Source organism: Xenopus laevis, chromosome 2L (assembly GCF_017654675.1).
Source record: "Xenopus laevis strain J_2021 chromosome 2L, Xenopus_laevis_v10.1, whole genome shotgun sequence".
Lineage (NCBI taxonomy): Eukaryota > Metazoa > Chordata > Amphibia > Anura > Pipidae > Xenopus > Xenopus laevis.
The window spans coordinates 139,136,181-139,156,577 of NC_054373.1; the positions used below are offsets into that span (position 1 = coordinate 139,136,181).

At 37.3% G+C, this 20,397-nt stretch overlaps 1 protein-coding gene across 2 annotated transcripts in view; it reads left to right on the top strand.

Moving 5' to 3' along the window:
* akap11.L (A-kinase anchoring protein 11 L homeolog) overlaps window positions 1-20,195 on the top strand; it is a 33,379-nt gene extending 13,184 nt beyond the window's left edge. Inside the window, exons 3-12 of one of the 2 annotated variants that reach the window (XM_018247309.2) lie at window positions 2,832-2,942; window positions 3,831-3,872; window positions 4,216-4,338; window positions 6,763-7,021; window positions 7,440-11,736; window positions 12,114-12,269; window positions 15,104-15,187; window positions 16,969-17,015; window positions 17,843-18,003; window positions 19,384-20,195. In XM_018247309.2, coding sequence (XP_018102798.1) covers window positions 2,832-2,942; window positions 3,831-3,872; window positions 4,216-4,338; window positions 6,763-7,021; window positions 7,440-11,736; window positions 12,114-12,269; window positions 15,104-15,187; window positions 16,969-17,015; window positions 17,843-18,003; window positions 19,384-19,518 — 5,415 coding nt within the window. In that variant the 3' untranslated portion in view covers window positions 19,519-20,195. The remainder of the gene's footprint in view (window positions 1-2,831; window positions 2,943-3,830; window positions 3,873-4,215; window positions 4,339-6,762; window positions 7,022-7,439; window positions 11,737-12,113; window positions 12,270-15,103; window positions 15,188-16,968; window positions 17,016-17,842; window positions 18,004-19,383) is intronic. The other variant, XM_018247310.2, reaches the window with a different exon arrangement.
* The last annotated feature ends 202 nt before the right edge of the window (window positions 20,196-20,397 follow it).

Genomic DNA, 20,397 nt, shown 5'->3' on the forward strand with positions numbered 1-20,397 from the left:
TGGTCCTTTAATAAACAGCATCAATGCTTGTAAATCGTGCTGTGTGACTCAACTTTCTGATGCTTCATCAATAGGAAAGAAGTCTTCTAGATTTTCCTCCATATATTCACTGGAGAAGCCCCCATTTTGGAATTCAGACTATCTTGCTGTCTGTCTAGACTTTATGGTATTCTCTCAGTTTCAACAGATATGACTCTGTATGGCACACATTTCTGAGAAACTGCCTTTTTATAATATGTCCTTTGACAAAAACCCCCACCTTCCGGGAAGCACGTGCTAAATTCATTATGATATCATGTAGTTTAGTCTCTGTTTCAAGAACAACTTGTGTCAGAAACAGTACAAAGCCATTAGCTGGGACAATCCCTTCAGTCATTAACTGTCAGAAAGTCTTCCAAGAACCCAACCTTGCAGAAAATCATATTGCCTGTCTCTGATCTCAATCCAAATGGTTATTCTTTATTAGTAAGACCATGAATTGCAGTACAGGTATGAAATCTGTTGTCTTGAAACATATTATTCTCTAAGACCACCCAAGGGGAATCAGCCCCACAATTTGGGAACCAGTGCATTAGAAAAGTGGCCTTCACTTTGAACTGACAGTTGTGTTCATGTGTGTTTTTCCTCACACTATGTGCATTAGTATATACAATTACCAGATGATTTTTAACTATATTTATTTTTTGTTATTTGTTGGATACGTGGATGCCCATTTTATCAAAAGTGGAATTGTAGTGGTATTAGAGCTTTAAACCATGGTTATTCTCCATTGGGGGGATATAATATGTTTCGCTAGCGCAAAAAAAATTTGCAAAGACGATTGTGAATAATAGCAACTAAGTTTGCGCCGTTTTTGACCAATTACGACAAGATGGCTTTTGTGAACATGCACCGTGTATGTAATAAAATTTCACAATCTCAAAGTGTATTTTGCGACTAAATATTTATCGAAACTCTAAACCTTTGCTTAGTGATGTAATATTTGCCAGTGAATTATTTTACATTGCGAGCGCCGATAAACATTCACAAAATGCCATTTTAAACATTACTTGAGATTTTTAATTGCCTCCCCCCTTATTTCTCTAAAACCATGAATGCCATGAAAGTTAAGAGATATATAAAAAAGCCAGAATGAAAAAAAACGCTGAACAATCTGAAAAGAAAATGCCAATTTCTCTAAAACCTCAAAAAATTCATTCCAATAGGATCAGCTCAGATCCTATTGACTCTGATGGGACTTCGACAGCTTTTACTTGGAGAATTTTTGTATTATATCTTTTGCGGTTTTTACACTTACAAAATCTCAAATATTTAGAGTTTTAGAGAAATAAAAAAACAATGTTTATCGAAGAAATAAGATTTGTGAAATAAAAACAGGAAACCAAAGTTTGAGTAAATCTCCCCCTCAATATTTAGTGGCATATGTTAATTTTGCAATATATATAAGGACTTAAAGGTCATTGTATCTAAAATATACATCGACATGTTCTTGTGCTGTTAACTAGTCAGGGGATTCAGTAGTGCTAGTGTCTTTGTAGTGGTAACAAGCAGACAGGGTAATGTGAGAACCACTATTCAGCAGCAGTCAAAACAGTTTGCCATTTGCAAATGAAGAATTATATTGACACCGAGATCTTTTATGAAAGATCCATAACACCCATTTAGATTATTATATATTCTTTTAGAATGGAATATTTTCTCTTTCTCTCATATTCTCAGGTTTTCTTATTTACAGCTAATACTAAGGGAAGACTTCTTAAAGTTCTTGCCATTTTCTGATCAGTTCAAATTTTATCATGTTTACTAACCTTTTCCTGACAATCAGGAATTCTATTAAGGAGTTTTCCCCTTTCCCTCGGTGGCTTTTTCATCAAAAAGTTTTCTACTGCATTGTACAGTTTAATTCAAGTGTTTCCTATGGCACAAATCTCACAAGGCTGCACAGGAATCTGAAAAATAGCCCAAAAAAGAGTGAGCATTCATTTTAAAATAATAATTAAATCTTTGGGGCTACGTTAGGAATAGGAAAATGATTCACCTTCTTTTTCCCCACTGTATTGGTCAAATGGAAATATTGAATTACAGAATTTCTGTTTCAGGGTTTTGTATATTTAACACACCCAAATGGGCAGTTTTATCAAAGGTCGAATGTTAGAGGTTTTTTTTTTTTTTAATTCAAATGACCTCGAAATTCAAATAATACCTTATTTAAGAAAAAAAAACTCGAATATCTAAAACTTGAATGAATATTACCAACCCAAAAAGTCAAATCGAATTTGACTAAATTTTTTGTCCCGAATGTCATGAAGGCTATTAACATCTTCAAATGGGTCACTGGACCTCTCCCATTGATTTCTACATTAACTCGGCAGGGTTTAGGTGGCAAATTCGAATTGTTCCCAGGGTCCAGGTATGATGAATCTTGAATTCAAATTCAAGTTTGGATTAGTCCCACCTCAAATTTGTGAGTTTTAACCAAAAATCCAACTCGAAAATTCAAATTTCCAATTTGAACCTTAATAAATTTGCCCCATACTATAAACCTTTGTAAACACTGTGTACAAATGTGAATGAATCTGCTTGCAAATTATTTCTTGTATTTTAGTTCCATTACTTCATGTCCTTTTTCTATATTCTTCCCCCATGATCATATGGGGGAAGAATGGGGTCCAAAGGGGTCCAGCACTATTACTTGGAACCCAATGGCTAAACAACCCAGAAATAGGGAAAAACCACACCCATCAGAATTTTATTCTAATACATTTTGTAGCATTGCATGTATTTAATAATTGAAAACTTTGCGTGACTTTTACAACTGTTTTTATTTACAGAATATAAGTGATGCTTTTCTGATCTCACTGAAGTCGGTGTTGGAAAGCAAGAAACAACTGTGCAGAATTACAGAGGGATTAAAAGGCATCAAGAAAGAAAATGTTGTGGAGGTTTGTCGTTTATTATTTTTCATCCTTCCTCCCATCTGACCTTATGAGAGGGCAATTTATCAGTTTTTGAGTTTGCGTTTTAAAAAATACAATTACAGAATAAAACTGCAACTAAACTGGTGCAAGATTTTACCGCGATTACTAGTTTATGTAATAAAAATACCTGAAAATGGCATTTTTCATTTTGACGAGGCAGTAGAATGTTGACATGTTTTAGGTGGTCTAAGCCTTTCATTCAAATTTTTGGTAACTTTTGCATTAAATACTTTACGGGGGCCCATTCACTAAGTTCGAGTGAGGAAAAATAGTTCTATTTTCGAACGTTGTTTTTGGCTACTTCGACCATCGAATTGGCTACTTCGACCTTCGACTACGATCTTTGACTTCGAATCGAACGATTCGAACTAAAAATCATTCGACCATTTGATAGTCGAAGTACTGTCTCTTTAAGAAAAAACTTCGACCCCCTAGTTCACCACCTAAAAGCTACCAAAGTAGTCCAAAAAAATGTTGGACCTTCCCCATAGGCTTTCCAAGTTTTTTCTGATCAAAGGATAATCCTTCGATCGATGGATTAAAATCCTTCGAATTCGAACGAATTGCACAAAATCCTTCGAAGTCGATATTCCTTTGAAGTCGAAGGATTTTAATTCGCTGGTCGAATATCGAGGGTTAATTAACCCTCGATATTCGACCCTTAATACATCTGCCCCTACGTGTATTTGAGTTTGAAAAACAGTCACATAATATAATTGCAATATCATTTTTTTTATCAAGGAAAAAAATACGATCTCAAATATTTGTTAATTTGACCCTTGGTTTCCTGTTGTTCTGTATAATGTAACCACCATCAGTTGCCCTTTAATTACACATATTTATACTTTCCAGCTTACATTTCTTGGACTTTCTGAAGGATCCGAGCCTCTTCGGGTAAGAATTTTTAACTAATCATTTTTTTATCATTCATTTTAAATGAGTGAATTTAAATGTTAAATTCTGGGTAACATCCTGGAAGAAAACAATGTGGGTAGCCTTAATGGGACTAGGAAACTGGTGTAAATTCTGGGCCAATGTAACATGCACAAATGTCATATTAAGGTTTGGTTTAGTGAACCGTGAAAGCAGAAAGCTGTGGAGCCAGTCTGATAAAATGAATTGGCATGAAGTATGAATGACCTGCCTGCTAAAAAGAAGTACCACTAAAACGAGCTGTTCCTGTAATGTAGATGATATCGGAAACCACAACTGAGACTTGTGATGTTTTTGCTTGTAGGATGTTGAAGCATTACACTGGGATCTGCCAGAACTGCTCAGATCACTTCATCTCTGCACTTTAAATGACTGTGAAGTTATTCTGCTAAAGGATGGCAAAGAAGGTACATCTTCTGCAACCCAGGTAATCATCCCTGACAGTCGTTCTACACATTGTTCTGTCTATGAACATTAAAGTGCTTATTGTATTATGATGCATCCGTGTATGTCTGATCTGAATTACCACAACCCAGAATGTGTATAGAAAAGGTTGACACACCCTGGAAGGAGGGGCATATGAAATTCCTCTGAACATTTGCTGCTCTTCAGGTAGAGCACTGATGCATGCAACTATGCCTTAGCATGGGCCTTCACGGGAATGGGAAAGGAAAGACTATCATCTAAGATTAAAAAAAGAATTCTGGGCGACAGTATTTCTTAATTGGGAGAATCACATTTCTAACAGATATAGGTAAAGATGGAACTTTTCACTTGGTACACTGGGAGTCAAAGTAGATCATACAATTTCCATGTGGTGGATGTGGCCTGGGGATTGCTAACCCCACACTAACTGTTCCTAGTTGGCATAACACAGAAACAGCTAGATCTCACCAACGCAATCTCCTAGACAAGCTAGTCTGTTAACAATTACAAGCCCTTATGCAAGGGATTCCTGTCTCCAACTGCCATTAAGGTATTTCAGGCATCTCCTGCTTTCCTGCATATTCACCCTCCCCTGCTTAAAGGAACAGTAACACCAAAAAAATGAGTGTATTAAAGGAGAAGGAAAGCTACAGAGGCATTTTATTGCCAATAGATTAACTGCAATAGTGCAAGCTAGAATGCTATATTTATTCTGTAGAATGTTTTACCAGACCTGAGTAAAAAGCTCTAGAAACTCTCTGTTTGTTTAGGATAGGAGCTGCAGTATTAATGTGGTGTGACATCACTTCCTGCCTGAGTCTCTCCCTGCTCTGGGCTCAGATTACAGTAGAGAAGGGGGGGGGGGAGAGGAGCAAACTGAGCATGCTCTTGCCCAGGGCAATGAGGTTTAAGCTGAAGGCAGGAAGTCTGATACAGAAGCCCATGTGTACACAATAGAAAAAAAAGAAATGCAGTGTTTCTTTTGACAGGGGACTTCAAGCAGCACTACTTTGGGGGTTTACTGGTATATTTAGATGGACCTTTCTGATAAGGCGTACTTAGTTTTAACCTTTCCTTCTCCTTTAAAGTAATACAAATATAATGTACTTGTTGCACTACACTGGTATAACTGGTGTTTTTGCTTCAGAAACTCTATTATAGTTTACATAAACAAGCTGCTGTGTAGCCATGGAGGCAGACATTCAAAGCTGAAAAAGGAGAAAAGGCACAGGATACACAGCAGATAACAGATAAGCTCTGTAGTATAGAATGGGGTTATTCAGTACTTATGCGCTGAGTACTGTGTATACTGTGCTTGAATGGCTGCCCCCATGGCTACACAGCAGCTTGTTGATATAAACTATAGTAGTGTTTCTGAAACAAAGACAATAGTTATACCAGTGCAGGGCAACAGTACATTATATTGTCATTCCTTTAAAACACTTTCATTTTTTGGTGTTACTGTTCCTTTAAGGTATAGCCAGAGATCAGTAAACACACACACACACACACACCAGTGTAAAAAGCTGTACAGAAGTAAAATTTCCCCAAATTCACTGTGAAAAATTGTCCGTTATAAATCGGTATAGGGAAGGTGTAGCCACACGTAGACAGTAGCAAAGTTCCTTAGAAACTCGCTTAGCTTTTGCAGTTTTACTAAATGATCCATGTTTTTTTTGTCACAAACTCCATTGGAGTGTAAAATAGTTCTCTTAATTGTGGTTTGGACTTTTGTATATATAGTCGCAGCACAGGAATAGTAAACAGTAATCCCTCTAATACAAATTGCATTCACCAGGGCTTATTTATCAGTATGTGAGGCCCAGCACTTAAGTACAAATATATTTACAGGTCTGCGACACATAATCATGTTGGAACCATAAGACAAGGAATGTCCTGCTCTTTGCTTCTCAGGCATTTAGTAGTCAAACAGTTGTGCAGCTTTGAATAAAGTTTGTGGTAGATGTTTAAACAAAGCCTATTTATAAAGGTTCTCTCTATTTACTGAATATGTTATGTTTTGACTATCCATTAGGACATCCCCTTGATTTCAAACAAATACTTTGGCATAAACAATAATTATATTACACAACCTTAGACCAGGGACAACCCCATTAATGTTAGTGGGAGATATATTTGCTCCAGTGCCTCCCAGTACTGCTATATTATTATACTCTTCGCAACTCCTTTCTCTAATAAAACTGTGACATTTGGGCTTTGTCACCAGGAAAAAAAATGGTACAAAAATCTTTCAGATTTATCAGCATCTATTAAACATACCGTCATGTCATCAATCTGTGATTCCGAGATTACAGGTACACTTTCTAATTAATATATAACCGGGAATCAAAATAACTTTTAAACCCTGCATTTACCATTGGAAGGCTGAACCTAAATTTCACCTTTCTTTTTTTTTAATTTCAAGGGTTGTTTTTCTGGAACAATGTGTGTCATGTCATCTCCCACTATCCCGTATTTAAAAAGGGATTCCCTATTTAATCTGATGAGCAAATACACAACTGGAATAAAGTATACAGTGGATCATCATTTAAGTGACCCGCTCAGAAAAGCTTCGCACAGTGAGGAAGATGATACAAATCAGTCTGTTTCTTCAATTGAGGATGATTTTGTAACCGCCTTTGAACATCTGGATGAAGAGGATTTAGTTACAAGTGGAAACCAAGGTAACCACAATGACCTGGAAAATATAGGTGCTGAACACTGGCTTAATCTCTAGATATTGGTCGTTAATGTTGTGCTTGTGTTCTTAAGTATTTTATTTTAAAGCATTATAATGTTTGCTTTTGATTTGCATTTTATGGCGCACAGGTAGGGGACCTGTTATCTGGAAACCTGTGTACTAAAAACTGACTGATTTTCTATAACCAACCCTGCATAAACGCATGCTCATATTGGGATTTTCTTAAATGTAGTGTAGAAGATTTTAGTCAGAGATGAAAATGCTGGGCTGTCTTTATAACCCTGTTTGCACCAAGGCAAAGCCAATTATTTCTTCTGTGTCTGAGAGAGAGAATTTTTTTAAACAGTACTTTTTTAATGAATGTCTCAGTGACCGATTCTGTACTCTTGCTTTTGTTGTAGAAAGAGACCATGAAATAATGAGAAGTCAACGTGATGCTGCATCCCAAACGCAGCCAACTCATTGTAAAGACATCAGAGGTTCAAAAATTATATTTAGCTCCCTGCGCAGAAGATCATCCTTAAAGTCGGCAACTTTAATGGGACTCATGGGATTTCCAGATTTATCAGCATCTGTTAAAAATACAGTCACATCATCAGTCTGTGATTCGTGGAAGCAAATGAGCTTTTCTGTCCAAGACAAAACAGTGTTCACGCCCCCTTCTGCTGAGTCTTCAGAATCGGAGTGTTCAAGCCCCAGTCCTATTATATTTTTAGATGAGGAAGGATATCAGAAAAGTCTGAGAGCTAAACTTAATTTGCCAAAGATTCCTGTTGTGAAAGATGACATAGAAGACTCCGACTCGGAGCTCAGTGAATTTTTTGATAGTTTTGATCAATTCGATGAAACCGAGTCATCGCTTGAAAGCAACGAGAAACCTGCACAAAAAAATGCTCTAGCCAGTCCACCTAAAAAACGAAAATGTGTTTCTATGAATCCTCAGAAATTTAAGGCTGATAGTATTATCTTGTCAGCAAATGTTAAAAAACCGACTCCAAGGAAACCTGAATCTCCATATAATAACATAAGTAAGGTGTCAGATTCCCACCGTCCTGTGAAAGCAACTGTGGAAGATTCTGCCACTTTATTTAATCCCATCAGATCTTCTGCTTTTAGCCCACTCGGTATTTCCACACACGCGGAGTGCTTATATACCCTGGAAGGCAATGAGCATGCTTCAGAGAAAGACAGGGTTTACAGTGATTATGCAAACTGTGTATGCTTTCAGCTGTTTGATTCAGTGCTAAATACTAAACCTCCTATCAACGATGAATTATCAAAAAAAGGAGTGGAAAAAAGCACAAGACTTAAACGCAAATCCTATAACAAAGAATCGGAGCGTAAACTGAAGTCAAAGCAAAAAAAGGGTGGCATTCAGAAATTTGCTTCTGAATTAGTTGAAAAAAGCTTAGGAGGTGCATTTAAAGATTTGCAAAGGGGTGTTTCGTCTTGCACAAGTGCCCTCTGCCAGTTGGCTGCCAGGTTAACGTCGTATGTGTTTCAAATGGCTTTCTATGAAATTAGGAGGATGCAAGCATTTTCAATTAAGAAACAAGCCATTAATAGTTTAGCAAACTTAATGGTCAGTGAGGTTATTACAAGTGCGTTACAAGAGCTTCGTTATATAAAGAAACAAATGGTTACCAATGCAGTTACACGGTTCGCTACTGATCTTGCAGAGGAGCTTGTTTTTGAGGGGATTATGGAAGTTTGCCAGTTTTCACATCCTCCAACTCCTGTTGCTGCACCCTGGCAGACGTTTGATTATGACAATGCCATTGTAAGTTCCTATGCAAAAGATCTGTCAGAATCTGTGATCCAGGAGGCATTTATTGAATTGTCCCAGGTTAATGTGACCTTCACCACCCAAGCAGCTATTAGTGTTTCCATGGACACTCTTAAGTACGTAAACTCAGAAAGTATGATGCAATCTACGCAAAGGTCTGGAACATTCCCTAATTTACCAAGCAGGATCCAATCAGAGCATGACACGGATAGTGATTATACAGTACAACATGCGTTGCTGTTTACATCCGGACTTATAAGTTCAGTCCCAGTTCCTGTTGCTGCCAAAGCACTAACTTTCTATAAAATCTCAAATGAGGATTGTGCAGCTGTGTCAGTTCATCATGATATGAATAGCAATACTGTAGATTGTTACAGTCTTTCCACAAAATATGGGCATGAAATTCCAACCACAAAAACAACACTGCCTCTTTTTGGCTACAGTATTTCCAATAGTCAACAAGAGAAGCAAAACTTACCGTTTAAGAAGCTAAAGGAAGATAATGAGAATGTGAAGGCCTTTTCTGTGTCAATGGTAGATATGATGGTAAATGAAGCATATGATGTAATATCATCAGCCAAAAAAGTTGTTCCTTCACAGAATATCTTTCTCGATAAAGAGCAATCAAAACTGAATTTTGCAGATGGCCTGGCAAAGTGTATTTTACACCATTCGATAGGTGAGAGTAGTTGCACAATTTCAGACAGATGTATGCCTCCAAAACTCAAATCTGACTTTGTTGATGCTTCAGCAGATAAAGACAGCCATGCTTCGGAGGACACTGAAATATGTACAAGTCTACAAAAAAATGCAGAGCAGCAGCTTTTATTTACGAAGTATAACCTTCCCCAAAATGCATCTGCATCTCAAAAAGGTGCATTTTCTAAAAGTATATGTGTGGGGAATTCAGATGTTTCAGAAGTTAGAAGTTCCGAAAGAAATGTGCAAAGTAGAGATACTTCATACTCTTCCATTTTTGGCCTTCAGACTTGTCTTTCTCACATCAATAATTTCTCCTCAGTCATGTGTAGTTGTGGTGATGATTTTAGTGAAGACAAAACAAGTCAGCGGGATTCCAGTATGACAACAGTACCTGATACACCTCCCCCCACTCCTTTAGCTTCTTATGAATTAAGCCCAGAAAGGAGTATGAAAAAGCTTTGTAAGGAACTTAAAGGGCAACTGGCAAAAGAGTTTTATCCAGCTACTCCGCCATCTACACCCCGTTTGAGTGATTCTGAACATGATAGCATGAAGAAAGAAGATTTTCTGCTTAAAGTCATGCGGTCACTTTCAGAAGAAGTTGAAACTTCTAGCAGTGATGGTAATTCTGAAGACTTTTATGAAGATATTGAGGTTTCTGAAGATACATCTCAGTATGCTGACTATTTGTCAACAAATATCTTATCTGTAGCCACTGAAATGGCTGCAGATGTTTTAGATGATAAATCCGTTCACAGATCTTCTGCAAAAAACAGGTCTCTTTTACCGGACTTGAGTGATAAATGGGGATACCCAGCATACATGAGGAATGTTTCTGAGGAAACGCTGGCGATGCTTTGCAAATACGCAGGTATTATAGCTGGAGAAGTCCTTAATGATGCAAAGAAAGTTGTGGTCAAGAAACAGAATACAAAGGTGAAATCAGTTTGTGATGTTGATTGCTGTCATTGTAGAAAACACCCTAGAGACTGCAGACCAAAAGAAAAAGGGTGTATTTGTACAAGTATGAATTTTAAAGAATCTGATCCTTCCACTCTTTCTCTCCCTCATAACAATATTGCTGCTGGTCTGACCTCCAAATACCCAAGCTGTGAAAGTGTGACTGAGGAGTATGCCGACCATATTATACGCGTTCTAAAAATGGAAGGAGGGAACAACGAGTTAATAATTGATCAGTATGCCGGCAGATTAGTTTATAGAGCTGTTAAGTCTGGCTTACAACAAGCTTCGAAAACAATTAAACTCAAATGCAATAGGAAACCAGCTCCCAGAAGAAACTCGGAAGCTAACAGCATGCAGGAAATTCTCAGGCTTTTAAGCATGACACAGCACCAAGAGCGGGAAAAGCAAAGAAGGAAGAGCATTCCAAATCATTCCTTTGGTGAGGAATCTTCTGGACATGGCAAAGATTCCCGTAGACCAGAGTTCACAGGCCTGCTACGTTTTGCAGAAACTCTTGCAAATACAATAACTTGTGATGTAAGGAGAAAACTAAAAATATCAGCCGTGTCTCTTCCCAAATCACTGACTGATTCATGTCTGTATACAAAATCAAAAACTGATGAGGCAACTGGTGACCTTGTCAGAAGAAATGTTTCCAAGAGTCTCCTTCCATATTCACAGACAAATAAATTATATCATAGCACTGGCAGCCTGAATGATGAAAGTCTTAAAGTAGGTGTCCGTCAAGCTATTGAGCAATATGCATGTAAAGTTGTTGATAGTACCATAGAATTTACCTTGGAAACAGCAAGACTTCAAACATTTGAACACAGGAAAAACAATGATAAAGTGTCACATACTGGGAAGCCAATGCATTCATATGGACCCATTTGTAGGGTTTGCAGTGCAAAAGAACAAGGACATACTCCGTTGTCTTGTCATTTTCTCTTGGGGCCTGATGTCTCCAGGAGAACGAAACAATGTTCAAGGTCTAAACATAACAATGGTCATAAATCAAGAATTTTTCATCATAATATACCTAAAATTCACATTGATTTTGATAAGAGGGCAATATTTGCAGAAAAAATTGCTAGTGCTGCTATAGAAAAAGCAGAGCGTGAGCTGAGCAACACAAGTTTAGCTGCCGATAGTGGTATTGGACAAGATGGGAGCAGCTTTGCAGATAGTCTCACCACAGAAATAATGATGTATGCTATGAAGAACATCGGACATGTTGTTAACCAAAGGTAGGAGAAATCTCTTTACCTACTGGGAAATTATTTCTTTTATATTGCTTATTTGTGCTGTATTTTACTTCCATACATCTGTGAGATTACAGCTGACAAAATAGAATGACTACAAACAATGTATCATTGACATTTAAGTCTGAATTATAGAGTACCGTAAGCTATTATTTAAATGACCAGTAATGCTCTGAACCCTATTTCTTTGCACATGCAAAGGTGGATTTAATCCTTTCCGTATGTAAGTACTTGAAAGTTTTTCAAATCTAAATGTACCTGACTGTTTTTAGCCTTGATAATGCCTTTTTAATCTATTAGGTGTTTGTAAATCTATTATTTTGAGCTTACTTATTTCTTTTTTTATTACAAATTGAATGTAGTTCTGATGGCAAAGATGGCTTCCAGTCAGCAGACTCTGTTACTAGCCAGCAGACAAGTGTCAGTGTTGGGGATGACAGTAATGGCAGCTGGTCCAATCTGAGTTTTGAAGATGAGCATCAAGATGAGAGCAGCAGTTTCCTGCACCTCAGTGACAGGTAATATCATATCATATTGTATATATTATACAAAGGGAATACCTACAAACTGAACACTAAGATTTCTTTCTGCCTGATGCATCTTACAACTTTAGTGAAAAAAATTCTAATGATAGACATCTTAAGAACCTAACAGCCCCCATGGTTGAGGCATTTATGCAATTTGAAGCCTATCTTACCCTGTTATATTAATAATGATATACTTTCATTTTAGTATGATTTAGAGAGTGATATTGTGAGACAATTTGCAACTGGTCTTCGTTTTTTAGAAAATCTCTTTTAGAGAATGCTAATCAGGGAAGAACATTTGAGAGACTACCTTCTTTTATTGCACATCGCATATATATATTTATATATAGTTATAGGAAGTGTCAAGCATAACATTTTCTTATTGCTTGCAGAACAAATCAGATGCTGGCTAAATTAAACCTTATTACCAATTAGACCTTATTACCAAAATTAACAAAAACAGAAACATGTAATGTTACTGTTAAACTATGGTAGTATGGCATTTGCTTTAAATTAGTCTTAACATCCTTCCACCACATAATGCCATCACTGATTGGTTCTTACACTCTTCCTACGTTTTATATGTATTTTTTACTTTGTGGTTAAGCATGGTTTCATTACATTCTTTTGAACTACCTTGCATGTCACTGCATTATTGCATTTGAAAAGTTTCTCTCTGTTCCAGCTGATGATGTTAAACAGGAATTATTGCAAAAATAAAAATTTGACTTGATCACACTGAAATAAGACCTTTTCTAATTGAACCAATTAAAAATGCTGAACTGTTTCTGAAATAATCACGTTTATTTCCACTATCCCCCTCTTAGTATTGATTTTTCTTCATGCAGGAGTTGGGTGTCAGATTTTTTTTTCTGGTGATTTTGAAAGAGTGAGCTTTTAGGCAAAATGAGTCCCTCAAAGGTTGTATTAGATCATTCAAAATCAGATTCTCAACATGAAAAGAGAATGAAGTGAGACAGATGCTGAGAGGGGAATATTGAAGAGTAGTTCAGAAACAGGTCAGAATTTTGATAAGATTTAGAAAATTTGTTATTTCAGTATGATGAAGCTTATATTATATTTTCATTTTCACAATAGTTTACCTTTAACGCAAACATCATCTGAATATGGATAGTATTTTGCTTTTTGAAAGGTTTTCTCTTCTATCCATTCCTAATCATCACCGTATCTTGATTATTTTTTTTAATGTCTTTTAAACATATGGTCTAAGGCAGGGATTTCCAACGTTTTTCATCCGAGAGCAACATTCAAATTACAAAAAGAGTTGGGGAGCAACACAAGCACGAAAAAAGTTCCTGGGGATGCCAAATATGGGCTGTGATTGGCAATGTCTATACACGTATCCAGCGTTACACCGGGGGTTCTTTTTCACAATCTCCAGTCCGTAGTAGCTATTCTAATACTTAGTCAATTAATATACATTTTCATGCTTCCGCTCTAACTTTATGGCCTGGGTGCATCCAGCCCCAGACCTCTCGCTAATATACTCGAGCGGTTCAAACTCCCCGCACACATAGGATATATATGTATATCTCTTAGAAAATCTTACCCAGACTTCGCTGTGACCCAGGTGCTGCCGCCAGGGCCGCCATTAGGGGGGGACAAGTGTCCTGGGCCCGGGCATCAAGGGGGGCCCGGCAGTGCAGAGCCGGGCCCCCCTTGCGAGCGCTGAAGATCTGCGGCCAGCCTGAACAGCCGAAAATGCAGAAGTGCCGAAAAGCCAAACAGCCGAAGTCCCGAAGCGGCGAATAGACCCGAAGGCAACAAGTCCTGAAGCCATGAGTTCAATTCTACTGAACACCAATTTGTGTTTTGTTTTTTTTAATCCCCTGGCCACCAATGTATTATTTTAATATTCTATAGGCCCCTGCCACCAATGTTTTTTAAAAAAAATATTTTTTGGGGCCCCAATTTGTTTTACTTGTAAGGGGGGCCCTGGCATCAGTGCTTTTTTTAAAAAAAAAAAAAAACTTTTATGGGGGGCCTTGGTGCCAATGTTTTTTTTTTTTTTTAAACTGATAAGGGTGCCCTCACCATCAATAGCTTTTTATAACTTGTGTGGGGGGGGGGTTACTGTTTAAGCGCTGATGTCTGTGTGGTCTTTTAACTGTGATCTGGGCAGGGCTTGGTCACCAGGGTGGGCGGGGCCCAGGGGGCCCCAAAAATATTGTTGTACGAGGCACCATGATTTCTAATGGCGGCCCTGGCTGCCGTCCTGAGTCCGTCACTAAGGGGAACGTTTTTGCTGAACACACCAATCATTAAGGCGGCACACTCTTAGAATCCACTTCAAAGGAATCGCTTTTTCTCAAATTGTAAGTAAAATAACTCTCTTTATTCAAACATCTTGATACACTGAAAAAACAGCGCCATGAGGTCTGACGCGTTTCTTGTCACTGCACTTCCTCAGAGACGTTTGAAGTGCGATTTCTTTGAAGTAGATTCTAAGAGTGTGCCACCTTAACGATTGGTGTGTTCTGTGATTGGCAATGTGTTAGCCCTAAAGGGATTGGCAGCTTACTAGAAGCTCTGTTTGGCCATAAACCTGGTTTTTATGCAACCAAAAACTTGCCTCCAGGCCAGGAATTAAAAAATAAGCACCTGATTTGAAGCCACTGGGAGTACCATTCAAGGTGTTGGTGAGCAACATGTTGTTTTGGAGCCATTGGTTGGGGACCACTGATCTAAAGATAGACATGCTACAGGTAAATAACAGTCATAATAGGTTTAGACCAAATCTGGTTAAATTGTATTATTATAAAGTGTTATTTCAGCTGTTGTTTTGCAATATTGTTTTCTGGTAGTAATGGTAACAGCAGTAGCTGGAGCAGTCTTGGCTTGGAAGGAGACATGTATGAAGAGAATATTTCCTTTCCACCATCAGACAGGTTGGTCTAGCTACTGATTTTATTAGTGCATGCGACTAAGTCATGGCAAGCCAAAGTAAGCATTTCTGTTAACATGCATCGTTCTTATTTTAAAAATAGTGAAGGCATAGGCTCTCTGAGTTTCCCTTTAGAACCCTTTGTACTGAAAGCTGAGAAGTTAGTATAGAGGTCTCTGCACCTGTTAACTAAGTGTCCCTCAAGAAGTATTTAAGTGACAAAGCCAAATACTTCTATCAGCTGAAATATCACAAGCATGGGAATTGCAGTTTTAGATGTGCCCATGATTTGCCCTCACCATTCTCTGCTAATTAGTGTCAATTGCAGAACAATTCGTTTGCTTGCCTGCATTACTACTGGGTTCTAAAGACTGCCTTGGAGAGCCTGTGGTATACAAGTGTCTCTTGTACTTTGATTATACTTGCTTGATCTGCCTTTCAACCATGCTGTATTCATTATAAATGAATCAAACTAAAGCTTTTAAACAAAATCCTCGGTGAGAGATCTATCTCCTGTAACCAGTACACATAGTTGATCAAATTTGCATGTATATATTTCCTATTTCTCCATAATTGGCAATGATATATGAATTAAGGGGCTGTTTCTGCATATTGAAACCTGGATATGGTATTGTATTAACCAGGCTTGTATTTCAGAAAAACTGGGCTGAATATAATCTTGAAATCTCAGCTCTGCAATAAAGAAAGACCAGTAACTGAAAACTGCCAGTTCTTTATATATCAATGAAGTGTGAAGCAGTTCTTTTTATAGCTCAGGTTCACCACCTAGGAAGCTACACTGTAATACATTTCACACTGCTGCTCTGATTTCTTTGTAGCTACTAAATATTAGGCAAGGCTATAATGAGTAAGGGCGGCATTTTCCTTAGGCTTTAAAGAATTGCAGCTTCTGTATATCAAGCACGCACACTGTTCCGAGATGGTGAATGTATTGTTAGATAAAGTACAGAACCATACTTATTTCCTATCCTGGAGCATTAATGAGATAAAGGTCGTTATTTATTCATTTATTGGTTACCACAGTAAGACATACGTCTGCCTACTTTTAAAGCTCAATGACTTGTTTTGTATTTGGTGGCATGTGACTGAATTTTGGTGAAAGGCCTGATTCTCCCTGAAAGTCCTTCTGAATGAGATGCTGAATAAACTTCTCATGTTGATGTGTAGCAATGAATAGAGGCTAAGGCAATGTTTGCATGGCAAGTCTTACAAAGATGTTACATTATGACTTGCATAATATTAACAGAAGATCTACAAGGGAAAATCAGAGGCATATTAAGTTTAATATGGTGTCATCCACTGCAAAATCCCTTTTGCACTCTATACACATTCAGTGCTGGTTTGCTTTCTCCTCTTTATAAAGGTGTGCATGATAATCTCTTTCAAAATCATGAATTCAATTTCAGAAGTTAATATTAAGTAGGGATTCACCGAATCCAGGATTCAGCCTTTTTCAGCAGGAATCGGATTCAGCCGAATCCTTCTGCCCGGCTGAGCAAATCTTCATGTGCATGTGCAAACTAGGGGCGGGGAGGGAAATCTTGTGAATTTTTGTCCCTAAACAAGGAAGTAAAAAATGTTTTCCCCTTCCCACCCCTAATTTGTATATGCAAATTCGGTTCGGTATTCAGCCAAATCTTTCACAAAGCATTCGGGGGTTCGGCCGAATCCACAATAGTGGATTCGGTGCATCCCTAATTTTAAGGGTATTTTGTCTAATCTAAATTACTTTTTTTCCCTTTAAATTATTTATATGTAACAAAGTGATGGTGCAGAAGACAAAGATGAAAATCATGAAGCAGCTGCAAAAGGTAACCGCAACCATATGCTGTCCTTCCATGCTGAACTGTATCATTTATTTTAGTAAAGTATGCAAAAAAACACATTAGAGATAGAGAACTCCTGTCTTTTTAACGACAGACCTGATTTTAACATTTGATTGTTAAAGAAATCGGCACCATAGTGTCTCGCAATCATAGTCTGGGATACATACATGACAGTTAAAGGAAAACTTTACCCCCAAAATGAATATTTAAGCAACAGAGTTTATATCATATTAAGTGTCATATTAAAGATTCTTACCAAATTGGTATATACATTTAAGTAAATATCGGCCTTTACATCTTTTCCCTTGAACTACCATTTTGTGATGGTCTGTGTGCTGCCTCAGAGATCACCTGACCAGAAATACTACAACTCAATCTGAACAGGAAGTAGTGTGGAAGCAAAAGACAGAACTCTGTCTGTTAATTGGCTCATGTGACCTAACATGTTTGGTATGTTTGTGTGCACCGTGAATCATAGGATCCCAGGGGGCGGCCCTTATTTTTTTTTTAAATGACAATTTTCTATTTATGATTACCCAATGGCACATACTACTGAAATAGTATATTACTATGTTTTATTCAATATATTATTTTCATGTACATCTAAACATACCTTTTTGCTTATGAAAATAGAGGGAGGAATAACTTAGAGGAGGATTTCAATTTCTTACATTTTGTAACTTTTCTAGCAGTTTGGCCTAAAATAGAAGCTAATTTATTTATTATTAGAAGTATTTGGTTTGCAACGTTGGCATTTCAGATGCAGACTTATTTGAGAAATACTAACTATTGATCTCCTAATTTTTTCCCAGCCCCAGAACATCTCTGCAAGACTTTACTGATTAGAAATGTTGATATGGGACCATATATAATTGAGTCGCAGCTGAGGACAACATTACAGTGGATTGTTGCTTCAGAGGTTGGCGTCTCTGAGCTGTACTTTGTGGAAGGTGACAAAAGAGAACTTTTGGCTGTAAGTGCTTAAGGTTGTTTTGGTTGTGTGTGTTAGTGTGCAAGTGTCATTTTTCTTGAAACACAACAGCGCACTCATCAAAATGATTTCAACCAAAATTTCGATCACAAACTGTGGTTGAGACGTTAGAGCTGATGAAGATGACAGTTTGTGATCAAGATGTTGGAATTTTATTGTTTGTAATACGACTGATCTGCTGAGTGCTGTGCTGTATTTCTGGTACGTTTGTATTGGAAGTGCTCCTTCTGTTGCTAAACTTCCAGGTTTAAAGGGATACTGTCATGGGAAAAAAAGTTTTTTCAAAACGCATCCATTAATAGTGCTGCTCCAGCAGAATTCTACACTGAATCCGTTTCTCAAAAGAGCAAACAGATTTTTTTATATTTAATTTTGAAATCTGTCATAGGGCTAGACATATTGTCAATTTTCCAGCTGCCCCCAGTCATGTGGCTTGTGCTCTGATAAACTTCAATCACTCTTTACTGCCCCCTTCCCCCCCCCCAGCAGCCTAACAACAGAACAATAGGGAGGTAACCAGATAACAGCTCCCTAACACAAGATAACAGCTGCCTGGTATATCTAAGCAATCAGCAATCAATAGTAAAATCCAGGTCCCAGTGCGACACATTCAGTTACATTGAGTAGGAGAAACAACAGCCTGCCAGAAAGCAGTTCCATCCTAAAGTGTTGGCTGTTTCTGAAAACACATGAACTGAGATGGTTGCCTTAATGAAACCCTGTAACTTTTGTTAATGCTGGGTGTGCTAAATTCATTGGCAATAGCTATATGCCTGTATAAAGAAGAAAAATGGAAATGTTTAGCACTGTTCCTAATAAGGGACACTCTGTGCAAAAACAATGGCGATTACAAAAAATATTTTAGCTTCTTATATTTTCCCACATCTGGAAATATGTGGCTTAAAATAGTTTACACAAACATCAGGACATTTAATTGCCCAATTTACTTTGACATTTTAGAATATGCAGTTTGGTAGAAAAAAAACTATTTTTGTAAAAGGTGGAGTTGAAACCATAAGAACCACTTGAGATACCGCAATAGGAAAAAAAATCTGCCTTATTAATAAAGCTTAAATTTGGTTGCTACGCATGGCATTAGGGTGCGGTAACAAACCGTATTATTCCCTCATTCAGAGTTTCCTGTTGCCACTTTGTCTTTTTTTATTTAACCACAAACCACGAGATTGCAGGGGTTCCACTCTCAAAATACAATATTTATTTTGTCCTGTACTGAACTCAAATGAAGGCAATGAAGTGGTTGATGAGGACTGAGGAAATGTTTTTAGTTTATGCCTTAATTTACAGACTGTATCTGATTGGCATTTTCATGACGGTCAATACTGTACTGCTTTCTCTTTTTAGGTTTCCAGAAGGCTGGCAGAAAAAGCCTGGACTGTTGGTGATCTCTTACAAGCTGTTGTTCATTATTGTGAAATCACTGAAAAGCTACCCAGTTTTCATAAACCTTTGTTTGGGTGGCTTTTGGATCATTCGTAAAAAAAAAAAGGCACTTTATACGATTTTATAAGACGTAAGAAATGTGAAGTAAAAAAATCTGCCAATGGCTCTATAACTCGCAGTATTTAAATAGGCAATTAATATAATGTAGCTTGCATTGTGAAATATTGTGTCCGTGTATTTATTTTGAATACATATCTGTGTGGTGAGTACCAAGACAATACAAGTAAATGTGTGTTCTTGGTATTAACCAAAAATATAAACTAGCACTTTTATCCGCTAAGTGACCGTTTTCTAGGATGCATATCACTATCAAGAAACAGAAGACTCTGTAGGTGAGATTTACATACATTCAGTAGCTTTTTTGCACTCCCACATTCATAGCTCTTTGTTCCAATAGATTGCAATATTCCTTTCATGACTATGATTCACGTTATTTAATTTGCATATCTAACCGTAGTTTTTTATTTGGGGGAAAATAGTGTTGTTGTTTGTGAAAGTGTCGCTACATTTTACAAGAAGTAAGGAAAAAAAATCATGGTTATTACAAATGATTTCTAAACCCTTTCTTTGTCCTACTTACTGTACTTTGCACCAAATGTGTCTGTAAAATATTGATATTGTATGAAATTAGTGACCTATATTTGCTATAGTTTTGCTTGTACTTTTACAAAATGTACATATTAATAAAATTTACTGTAAATTTGAAATCTTAATTAATCGTCCTCCCCTTTTTTCATTAAAACACTTTTTATAGTCTAGTAAGTATTATATATTATGTATGGGACCTGTTATCCAGGATGCTCGGGACCTGGGGTTTCCCTGATAATGGATCTTTCCATAATTTATATCTTTATACCTTAAGTCTACTAGAAAATCATTTAAACATTAAATAAACATTAAATAGGCTGGTTTGCT